The sequence below is a fragment of the Malaclemys terrapin genome, chromosome 1 (genome assembly GCF_027887155.1).
Source record: "Malaclemys terrapin pileata isolate rMalTer1 chromosome 1, rMalTer1.hap1, whole genome shotgun sequence".
Classification (NCBI taxonomy): domain Eukaryota; kingdom Metazoa; phylum Chordata; order Testudines; family Emydidae; genus Malaclemys; species Malaclemys terrapin.
In genome coordinates, this window is record NC_071505.1 from 93,943,642 (window position 1) to 93,954,908 (window position 11,267).

At 54.1% G+C, this 11,267-nt stretch overlaps 1 protein-coding gene across 2 annotated transcripts; it reads right to left on the reverse strand.

Moving 5' to 3' along the window:
* Positions 1-942: 942 nt before the first annotated feature.
* Positions 943-9,195, reverse strand: GALR3 (galanin receptor 3). Of its 2 annotated transcripts, none has more exons than XM_054016247.1 (3): positions 9,119-9,195; positions 5,110-5,479; positions 943-4,163 (listed from the first exon to the last, which is right to left on the reverse strand). In XM_054016247.1, exons 2-3 carry the CDS (start codon positions 5,457-5,459, stop codon positions 3,281-3,283), a joined length of 1,233 nt encoding a protein of 410 aa, XP_053872222.1. In that variant the 5' UTR covers positions 5,460-5,479; positions 9,119-9,195; the 3' UTR covers positions 943-3,280. The 2 variants fall into 2 exon arrangements, with proteins under 2 accessions (XP_053872222.1, XP_053872221.1); XM_054016246.1 differs by lacking the exon at positions 9,119-9,195 and adding an exon at positions 7,591-7,678.
* Positions 9,196-11,267: the final 2,072 nt, after the last annotated feature.

An 11,267-nucleotide genomic window follows, 5' to 3' on the forward strand; every position in this document is an offset into this window, starting at 1 on the left:
AAGAGTTGGGGGTTGTGGTGGATAAACAGCTGAACACGAGCTCCCCGTGTGATGCTGTGGCCAAGATTGCTAATGCGAACCTGAGATGCATAAACAGGGGAGTCTCGAGTTAGAGATGTTATTTTACCTCTATATTTGGCACATATGTGACTGCTGCTGGAATACTGTATCCAGTTCTGGGTCCACAAGTGAAGAAGGATGTTGATCATTGGAGAGGGTTCAGAAAAGAACCACGAGAATGATTAAAGATTTAGAAAACAGGCCTTGTAGTGATAGACTCAAGGAGCTCAATCTATTTAGCTTAACAAAGGGAAGGTTAAGGGGTGACTTGATGTCAGTCTATAACTACCTACATGGCGAATAAATATTTGATAATGGGCTCTTCAGTCAAGCAGAGAAAGGTGTAACATGATCCAATGGCTGGAAGTTGAAGCTAGACAAATTCAGACTGGAAATAAGGTGTAATTTTTTAATGGTGAGAGTAATTAATCATTGGAACAATTTACCAAGGGTCATGGTGGATTCTCCATCAGTGACAATTTTTAAATCAAGATTGGCTGTTTTTCTAAAAGATCTGCTCTAGAGGAATTATTCTGGGGAATTTCTGTGGACTGTGTTATTCAGGAGATCAGCAAGATGATCACAATGGTCCCTTCTGGCCTTGGAATCTCTCTTTCTCATGACTCCCTATTGAATTCCAGTGATGCTTTCAGCTCCTTCCTGAAATGCTCAGAACTGCCCCCTACATATAATTATGCAGTATGTGTTGGGTCAGTTTTTTACCCCCAGTTAGTAATCCAGTCTCATCAGAAAGAGGGTCAGGGAGCTCACATAATCCCTGATTGCTCCTTTCCCCCTGTCCCAAATAGGGAAATAATCCCCGTTGTGTTAAATGATTGTGGCTGGAGCATGGAGAATAAGGAAGAACACAGACCAGGCAAAGAAACTCACCAAGATTTATTAATCTCACACAGGAGAGAAATCCCAGCAGCTCCTCAAAAGCAACAATCCCCTTTGCCCCAAACCCTGCAGGTTACATCCCACCCGCAGTGTGTTCTCCCCCATGGGGTCAGCACTGGGGGACGTCAGCCACTCTCTTGTCAGGGGCTAGACAGTGTTGTATAAATGGGAGTGGTCCAGCTACCTTAATGAAACATTCCATTGAGACTGCAGGACTAGGTGGGAATGCAGGGGAACAGTTGCAGGAACAAGGGAGGGTTCCAGGGTGGCTGCCCTGAAGCCAGGGGACTCATGCAATGGAACAGCTCTAACTTTGGATACAGTGCCAGTGGTTATCAAACAAAGGGGCCCATTTCTTAAGCCAGATCTTCCCCATGATTCCACCCCACTAACCAATCCTGTTCCCATACCCGCCTTGCAGCCAATCGAGATTTCCATGAAGACGAAGAAGCATTAGGACAGTAGTGAGGAGTAAAGATTAAACTTAACCTGCTTTGCTGCCATGGGTGCAGTTGCTTGCTTTCTTCTCCCCAGAGGCTGGTCAGGACCAAGTCGCCCTTTGATGCCTGTAGCCTCGTCTCACCAGCTGACTTTGCAACCTGGTTAAGTCCTCCGGTGTTGACTACTCCTATTGTGGTGTCATCCACAAATTTGATCACAGTTATAGTTACACCAAAGAAACATCTGACATGTCAGGCACTGGCAAGATCCAACCTGGAACATTGCATTGAATTCTGGGACTCACAGTACCTGTGAGATATTGACAGATTGGATGCAGGTCAGAGAAGGCCTGGAGGGAATTATTTATATGAGGATATTGAAATAATTAAATTACATATAGCTTAGCTATACAGCAATCCAGGGGAGCGGAACACAATAGACTCTTAGCTATTTGAATGGTGTAAACACCAAGGAAGGAGAGGGATTATTTAGGGTGGAACAAAGGGGTGTAGCTAGGAATAATGGGATGAGTTTGGAAAGGAACCAAAGACAAATATCAGGATACACTGATGGAAAGATGTATTAGTCTTAGGAAGAGTCCCAGGAGAAGTGGTGGAAGCTCCATTGCTTGGGACATGCAAAGCTAGAGTGGACAAAGCACTAGGAAGTGTCCCGTAGGGAATAATCCTGCTTTGCTAGGGTGGAGGGAAGAGACCGACTTAATAAACTAACAGAGCTTTTCCATCTTGAGCTTCTATGAGTCTATCAGCATGCATGGGAGGGGACACTGAGATGTAATAATACCAGGTTTTCCATTTTTTACTTGCTATATACTCATTTTAATAATAGTGATGGTGGTAAAATTAGTATAATAAGCTATTAATATGAGTTGCTGACTTCCTTGCAATTGGGGTTTGGGGCTAGGATTGCAAACAAGGCCCCCTCTGATACAGAGAGGAGTAGCTGGGGGTGGAGGATTAGCACTGGAGCATGGCCTAAACCTGCTGGGAATTACTAGAGAGGAGAAGACACACAGGCGGGGAACAGAATTCCGCTGCTTGGGACGTTAGAGACATTGCCCCAGTTTTTCCAGTGACGGAGGTTTTGAACTGCCCCACTCTCACATACACACACAGAGATCCTATTCCCATCCCTAGTTCAAACAAAATGACTAACTCTCTTCACACATAGCTACACACATTCTTCCAACCACTCCCCTCAGCATTCTGATACCCACACTATAGCCTATGTTTTCAAACAGGGTACGTCAATTTTGCTCATCTCAATTTTCCAGTACCCAAGATGCCATGCAAAATTAGTGGGCACTGTTGAAAATGTAGGCCTAAATGTGTAGGGGGAATACCCCCTGGGTGACTGTGAGCAATAGACACACACACAGGGCTTATCAAGGGGCTAGTTAATCTGGTTAATCTCAAGAGGGAAGTTCAGATCCTTGAACCCCAACATGTGGGCAGTGCCTTACACTGGATCACACAGTTAATTGTGTGGTGTCATATTGTACATGGTGGTAAAACTCCATCCCCTTCTCCTCGCCACACACTTTCAATATAGGCAGTGGGAGTCCAGTCCTTTCCCCAGTGATCATGCTGTGTCTAGTTCTCCATGTCTCTCATTTTTATGTTAGCATGCTCCTATTTTCTGAATTTCCATTGATGGATTCCACTGCTCCCACAAGAATGGTACAGGCAAGTGGGTAGGGGTGGAACAATCATAAAGAAGCCACAGCTGACACTGTTAAGATTAGCCATCACTGCAGTGCAATTTCCCAGTGGCTACATCGTTCCATCTGCTTGCATACTCAGGGGTGGAAGGGTGACTCCCTCACTGGATTATGCATTTCTCCTCTTGCTTTATATTATCAGTGGATCGTCAGCAGGCCCTGAGGTCTCCCTGGTGAGGTCACAGCCAGTGGGTTGCCAGTTGTTACAGAACTTTCTTCAGCCAGCAGTGCTCTCTGAGCAGAGACAGTGGCGTCCTGTAGCTGATGAGTCCATGCCTCAGGGAGATGGGTGTCTTCAGTGCCTTTCCGCAGCGGGCCCTGGCAGCACCTGGCATTTTCCTCCTGGATCTGGGTGACCTCAGTGTTACCTCCATACACACCTGCAGCATTGTTGGCCACATTGGTTACGTGGACTTTATTGCCAGCTCTCTTCTTCTTCCGGCTCTTGTTCTGAAAGAGGAGGCAAGTGAAGACTTGCTTGAACTTCTTGCGGAAATGCTTAGAGATGAGGGCATAGACGATGGGGTTGAGGCAGGAGTTGGCATACGACAGGCAGTGGGAGGCCAGGCGGCAGGCATAGGTGGCTCGGTTGAAGGGGAAGTAGCCAAACCAAAAGCATAGGATGACCAGGTGGTGGGGCAGCCAGCAGAGGCAGAAGATTATGGCCACAGCCACAATCATCTTGGTGACCTTGCACTTGGCCTTACGGGACTCTGAGATTCTCTCGATGGGGTCTACGGAGGTCCACAGGAACTTGATGGTCCTGGCATAAGCCAGGCTCACGACAACCACGGGCAGGAGGTACCCAAACACAAAGGTGAGGATGTCCAGGATCTTCCGGCGTTGGTCCTCCCAGATGGGAACACAGATGGGCACCCCGTGGTAGTGGACAATCTGGTAGTAGCTGAGGTAGGGCCCTGCAAAGAGCAGTGACAGGGTCCAGATCACTATGATGGCAACCGCTGCATTCCAGGAGGTCCGGAGATCCCGGGATTTCAGTGGGTAGCGAATGGCCAGGTACCTGCAGAAGGGATGGGGTGAGGCAGGGTTTAAACAGCAACACAAATGAGTCAGCAAAGGAACTTCACTGTCACTGTCCTGCTATTCCATGCAGCCCCCTCCCAGGTGCTGTCTCCAGTGAGGCCTCTCATCTTCCCTCCTCCACCCCTTGGGAGGGAGGATTAAGCAGAACCCCCTGGGCAATTTGATCTTTCTTTCTTCCACCACTCAAGCATTCTTCCCCCCAATCCCTCCTCCACCCAATGGACTCTTTGATCCTCCTAAGCCAGCCACGGGAGAGATTCTAGTTTCCTCACTGACACCCTGTTGCACTGGGCCTGGGGGACTGATGGGTTTGGAGAGCAGAAATCCAGCCTCAATTCACTCCTGTACGGAAGAACAAACCAACCTCTCCCCAACGAGGAAGAAAAAGGGCTGGGTAAGCAGACTGTGGGAGAGCTTGTTTTGGGTGGTGAGAGAGAGGAGGAGGAGGTGAGGAGCAACAGAGAAGGGAGGGAGAGAGGAAAGGGAAATGGGGGAGAGGGATAATGAGAGAGGTTTATGGGGGGAAGGGAGAATGGAGGGAGTTGGGAGGGGAGATCTGTGGGTTGACAGAGAATGGAGACCTGTGGAATGAGTCAAGGGAGGGGATGGAGATGGAAGATGAGGGAGCTCTGTGGAATAGGTCATGGTGGATCTGCTAGGATTGTGGTTGAGGGTAAGAGCACATGCATGGCCCTGTGCAACAGCCTGCCACTGGATCAGAAATGGACAGCAGTGACAAGAGGCTACAGGGGATCAAACCCCAGACACAGTGAGTGACCCTGTCCTGGGTGGGTTGTGCCTGCTCCTGACAGACACCGGTGGGGTCTGCCTTTCTCCTACACTTACCTCGCCATGCCAATCCAGTTTTTTTAACTGAAGCGAGAGACCCAAAGCGTGAGTGGGGATGGGTGGGGGAGGCTCACCTGTCAACAGAGACGGCTGCCAGGGTGAAGCTGCTGGCGTACATAGTGAGGTAGATGAAGAAGTGCACAGCCTTGCAGGCAAAGGAGCCAAAGAGCCACCCGTCCAGTGTGTAGATGGTGGCTTGGAAGGGGACGCAGCAGATGATGAAGCAGAGGTCTGCCATGGCCAGGTTGAGGATGAACAAGTTGGTGGTATTGTACTTCACCTGGCCATTGTGCAGCAGCACAGCCAGCACCAGCCCATTCCCCACTGTACCCAGAAGGAAGATGAGGGAGAAGACCACCGGCACGATGATGCCCGCAGCACGCACCTCCGGGCTGTTGGAGGAGGCATTCCAGCTCTCTGGCATCTCCCCATCAGACAGTGGATCTGGCAAGGGAGGGAAGAGGGAAAAACAGCAGATCCTCTGTGTTCACTGTGCATCTCCAGTGTGTCCGCTGGGTGTCAGCAGCACAAGAACACCTCTCAGTGGAGAACATAGCAGCTACTGTCAGCCCTGCTCCTATTGACTCCGCCTAGCTGGAGCTCCACCTTTGTGGCCCCTTTGTGGTGTCTTAGCAAGGCGAACCCATGAGTCTCCCAGTGAGAGGCCCTAGTGTGCATCTTGGCTATGCTGGTATAAAGGAGCAGTGGTGGCTTTAGGCCTATGCAGCTGCATAGATCCCTGTCCTTCCAAGGTCTCACTTCACACTCCCACTAACCCATCATACCAGGCCCCATCCCTGGTCCCCAGTCTGTGGTCCCGTTGGAGTGTGGTGCCCAAGGGCTATGGCAGGGGGTGAATTTCATAACAGTTCTTCCTACCCCTGCTTAGAAAGCTGTACTTTGGCTCCATCTCCTGGCCCGTATGAGGGAGGGTCCCCAGGCACCACAGAGCCTCTCAGAGGCGAGAGGGATTTGCTACAGCCTGAGAGGGTCACAGGCAGGGAGGAGGAGACTGAGGGTGTTGTGGATATAGGGCGGTGGGGCTTGAACCTGAGTGGGGCGGGAGCTGTCACTTCACATAGAGCCCCACAAAACCAAGGGCCAGTTCTGGCCAGAGCAAAAGCAAACACATGTACAGTGAAACCCCAGTGAGGTGACTGAGGTGCAGTGGCATTTGGGGTGAGACTGCAGTACGTTTGCTGGGCACTAGGAGTCGAACCCTGGCCTGCTGTCGCATCAGAGCACAGCGGTGGGTCATAGCCTTTGACACCCTGCTAAACTAAGAACAAGTCCTTTCGCTGATGCCCTTGTGGCCCCTGAGGTCCAATCTCCCATTAGACGTCAACATCCAATAAGCTGATTTAACGATGACATCAAGAGATGCAGAGTCCCTTCATCAACTGTGACATAATTGACTGAACTTCTATTGGGATCAGTCAGTCAGGATTTGCTTGGCTTTAGGTCACCACAGGGACCCTAGCTGTGCTAAATCCAGCCAACGCTGCATGGGTGCAAGTACCAACGGTGACACCGGCCTCTGGTGGGGGAGCCTCTGCCAGGCACCACTTGACCCTCTTTACTCCATTACATTCCCAAAGCCGTTAAACCTCTTGGGATTTCTTGTTTTAGTGAGTTTTAATCTCAGCTTTCCTTTGACAGGGGCTCAGCAGAGGCCCCCAGGGAAGTAGGCGGCAGCCCTTGGGGGTGGGGAAAGGGACCCCTGCACCTTCTATCCCCACAGCATCACCTAACCAGCTCTGATAGCAGGGAGGTCTCCTAGGCCGAGGGGTTCTGCCATCTAAGTTAGAAGGGACACAGTCAGCCCTACCTTACAAGAGCAAACCAGCATGCATGGCCCCAGTGCCCTCCAGCCCGGCTCCCTCTGCTCTGTCCCACACCAAAAAGGGGTTAGCGCTCTCTTTCAACCCAGCGTTCCCACTGTTCTAAAAAGTGGTGGGGCCAGCGTCTAGAGATCACTCGGTGTCCCACACCAGGGGATGGCTGCCTCTTGCCATGTTTGAAGTAATAAGAGATTGAGGGATGAATTAGAAAAATGACCAGTTTTGTGTGAGCAGAGGCAGTTTTGTTCAGTGGACACAGCCCAGGCCTGGGCACTAGGAGACCTGGGTTCTACTCCTGTCTCTGTGACCTTGAGCAAGTCACTGTCCCACTCTGCGCCCATTTCCCTTCCTCCCACTCTTTGTCTGGCCTGTCAGTTTAGACTGTGAGCTACCGGGGCAGGCACTGTCTGTATGTGTTAATTTAGCACCTAGCAGAATGGGGTCCTGGTCTCGGCTGGCTCCTAGGCACTACCGTAAGACAAAGTAATAATCATTAAGAAGCTAAGTTCAACTACATGAGCAGGGAACTGGAGTATTCTGGCTAATTCCAGGACTTCGCACACACAGTGGCCTCAAGCAGAGCACTGCGTGACAGCGCACTTCACCAATGAGGCACAAGCATCGTATCCTATATTAGATTATCTTCTTCTTATTACACCAGCAGAATAAATTGTCATTGGTTGATCAGTAATCATAAGGGAAGGCCATTGTTACCGAGCAACATCTGATGATCAACTATTTATGGGTGCAATGAGCCCCCAGAGTCTCTTCTGTCTTACTCCAGCAGGGACCAGGGCTTTCCCTCTCATTCACAGAACTTCACTCCAGCAGGTTGTCTCTGCACTCCTGGCTCTCGAGGGGCTGACTCTGTACCTCTGGTCTCCACAGCTCTCCCGCCCAATGTCCTCTCTTTCCCATGCGGAGAGACCTGTTCCCATAGCTCTGACACATGAGTAAACTTTGCACCACATGGAGAAACCTGTCCCCATACATCTCTCTCCCCAGAATCTTCTCTGCCCCACACAGAGAGATCTGTCCCCGTAGCTCTTCAGAATCCCCTCTACCCCACATGGAGAAATCTGTCCCCACAGCTTTCCCTCCCAGATTCCCCTCTGGCCCACACAGAGAGACCTTTTCCTATAGATCTTCCCCCCAGTATCCCCTCTGCCCTACACAGACACCTGTCCCCCCAAATGCCCCTCCCTCCCCAACATCCCCTCTGCTCCACACACAGGAGCGGCGCCAGGGTTTTTGCCGCCCTAGGCAGCAGCGCTCCTTCTCAGAGCATTCGGAGGTGGGGGTCCTTCCACTCCGCATCTTCAGGGTGCTTCGGCGGCGGGTCCCGGAGTGAGTGAAGGACCCACCACTGAAGTGCCCCGAAGACGCGGAGCGGAAGGACCCCCGCCGACAAATTGCAGCTGAGGATGGCAAAATGCCGCCCCCCAAATCCTGCCACCCATCTAGTGGAAGCGCCGGCCCTGTCCACCGAGACACCTGTCCCCACAGCTCCCCCCCAGCATCCCCTCTGCTCCACACAGACACCTGTTGCCCCAACTCCCCCCCCAGCATCCCTTCTACCCCACACAGACACCTGTTTCCCAGCTCCCCACCCCCAGCATCCCCTCTGCCCCACACGGACACCTCCCCCCCCCAACACTCCCCCCCAGCATCCCCTCTGCCCCACACGGACACCTGCTCCCCCCAACTTCCCCCCCCAGCATCCCCTCTGCCCCACACGGACACCTGCTCCCCCCAACTTCCCCCCCAGCATCCCCTCTGCCCCAAACGGACACCTGCTCCCCCCAACTTCCCCCCCAGCATCCCCTCTGCCCCACACGGGCACCTGCTCCCCCCAACTTCCCCCCCAGCATCCCCTCTGCCCCACACGGACACCTGCTCCCCCCAACTTCCCCCCCAGCATCCCCTCTGCCCCACACGGGCACCTGTCCCCCCCAACTCGCCCCCCCAGCATCCCCTCTGCCCCACACAGACACCTGTTTCCCAGCTGCCCACTCCCAGCATCCCCTCTGCCCCACACGCACCTGTCCCCCCAGCTTCCCCCGGAGCCGCACGGCAGCAGCGGGCGGGCTCTGTTGCTCTCCCCGTCGAGTCCCCGGGCTCTGGCAGCGGGGCGCTCTCTCTCGCTGGCGGCGCCCCGGCCCCAGGCCCCGCGGACGGGGCAGGAGCAAGGGGAGAGCGACCGCGCTGCCTCCGCCAGCCCTGCCCGGCTCGGGCCACTCACCTGCGCCTCGCTCCGGGGCGCTGCGATCCCGATCCCTCCCACGGGCCAGAGGGACCCGGAGTTTGCCTGAGCTGCGCCTCTCCCACGTGGCGCGGGGCCCCCTCTGGCTCCCTCCTTCCCAGCGCTCCGCCGCGGAGCCCGCCGCGCTGCTCCGCTCGCCGGGAGGCTGGCGCCGGAGTTAACCCCTCCGCGCCCGGCCTCGCCAGGGGTCCAGCGCCCCATGCAAAGGCCGGAGGCTGCCTCGGCACAGGAGGGCTGGTGGCTCACAAGGGCCAGGGCAGAAATTCCCCCAGAGCCCGCAGCTCTGCGGAGACCCACTGACCTGGCCCGGCCCAGCCCCGCCCCTCCGATCTACCCCCGGGCCCTGCACCCCACCCTGGGGTACAGAGACTGAGCGCCCCCAGGCTCATGGTTAGCCTGGCCAGCACCCAGGAGCCCCAGGCACAGCCCAGCTCCCCAATCGGCCCCAGGCGCCTGGGGAGGACAGAGCTGCAGCACGTGTCACCTCAGCTTCCCCAGCAGAGGGTGCTGGGAGTCCCCTGTGGGCACGGGGCAATGAGAGACACCCCGCAGGCAGCCAGACACACAGGGGCTAGTGGTGGATGAGGGGCTGTGCCTTCGCCAGCAGGAGTCGCTGGGACGCCTGGGGAGGTGTTTGGGGTGGGACTGGAGCGAGGGGTTGCAGGCAGAGCCGGTTGTGGTCCCTGTGGTGACACTAACACACAGGCCAGAGTGCAAAGGGCACCATGAGCCCAGCTCAGCCATGGTGATATCCCATCAGAGGGAATGGAGTGTACAAGGACTCCAGCCCCCCAGGGGCCTGCGGCTGGGTAAGCTAGTTAAACACACAGGGTTAAACTCTACAGCAGCAAGGGAGGGAGATGAAGGGCCCCAAAGCCTGTGTGTCTGGCTGACCCCAGTACTCTTGCTGCCATGAGAACAGGCCGTTTGGAGGCATGTGGCCCTGTCAAGGCGCAGTCAAGTGGGGAGTTCCTGGCTCCCCTGCTCCCCAAGGGATTTTAAATGAGATGGATCCAAAGTCTCTCAATCGCAGCTTCTTCCCATCCCACTGTGGAACAAACAATCGCTGCTGGGAGAGGCACGTGCCGGGGAGGATGAGCAACTAACCCTCCCCGTCCCCCCCCATCCACTTCTCTCCCTTCTCCACGGGTCCAGGCCTATACTTCAGTGCTGGGCTAATGGACGCAGCGCAGTTTCATTCAGGAGTGAGCTTTCCCAGGTGGTCAGATGCAGTGCTTAATTTGTGCCAGGGCTGAGCCCTGGCACCTCTGGGCTTACCGCGTCAGTTATTAAAATTAAAAAATTGCTTGATCTTCAGCACCTATTTGCTTGAGCCCCGGCACCTCTTTCATTACAAATTAAGCAGTGCTGGGATCAGTCCTGCACAGAGGCAAGCAGCCATTCACATTCACTCTGCATGGCTAGTGGTCTTACACTCACACACCCCTTGATGCTGCCTGCTCCGGTAACTCTGCTCAACAGGACTTAGCCATGAGATTTCCCTCAACACCCAGCAACAATGGTGCCTCCAGCAGCATCTCCCTTCACCCTCAGCAGCACCCATCGCACCTCTACAACCAGCAGCACATCTACAACCTCAGCCACACCCTGCCACAGCCCCACTTTCCCAGCAACATCCATTGTCCCTCCTTGCCAAGCACGACATATTGCACCCCAACACACAGGAACATCTTTACATCCCCACTTACCACCCCCCACCAAGCAGCTTCTCTACACTGCCAGCAGCACCTGTGGGACCCAGCAGCATCCACAACACCATGCAACCCCAGCAGCACGTACTGTTGCTCTACAATCAGCAAAACTCACTCTAATCCTACCCTCCGGCACTACTCATATTCCTGCAGCTGCACCCACTGCACTCGGCATCACCCACTGCCTCTACACCCACTCATCCATAGTGTGTGTGTGTGTCTCCCTGTGAATAGTTGGTTGTGTCTCTGTGACAGCAGCAGTGTCTGGTATCAGACTCTGTAACTAGGGGAAAGGGGAAGGATTTCTCTCAGCCAAAGGGATCCACTGATAACCAGAGAGGTAGAGGGAGGGAACTCAGAGTGCCAGCCTGCAGCAAGACACACGCAAGGGGAGCCCCGAAGGAGCTGCACCCATC

Bases quoted from the DNA above. Each gene is read 5' to 3' on its own strand.
- GALR3 (XM_054016246.1), bottom strand. The intron at 4,164-5,109 runs GTGAGCCTCCCC...TCCCTTCTGCAG, and splicing joins GCAGCCGTCTCTGTTGACAG to GTACCTGGCCATTCGCTACC.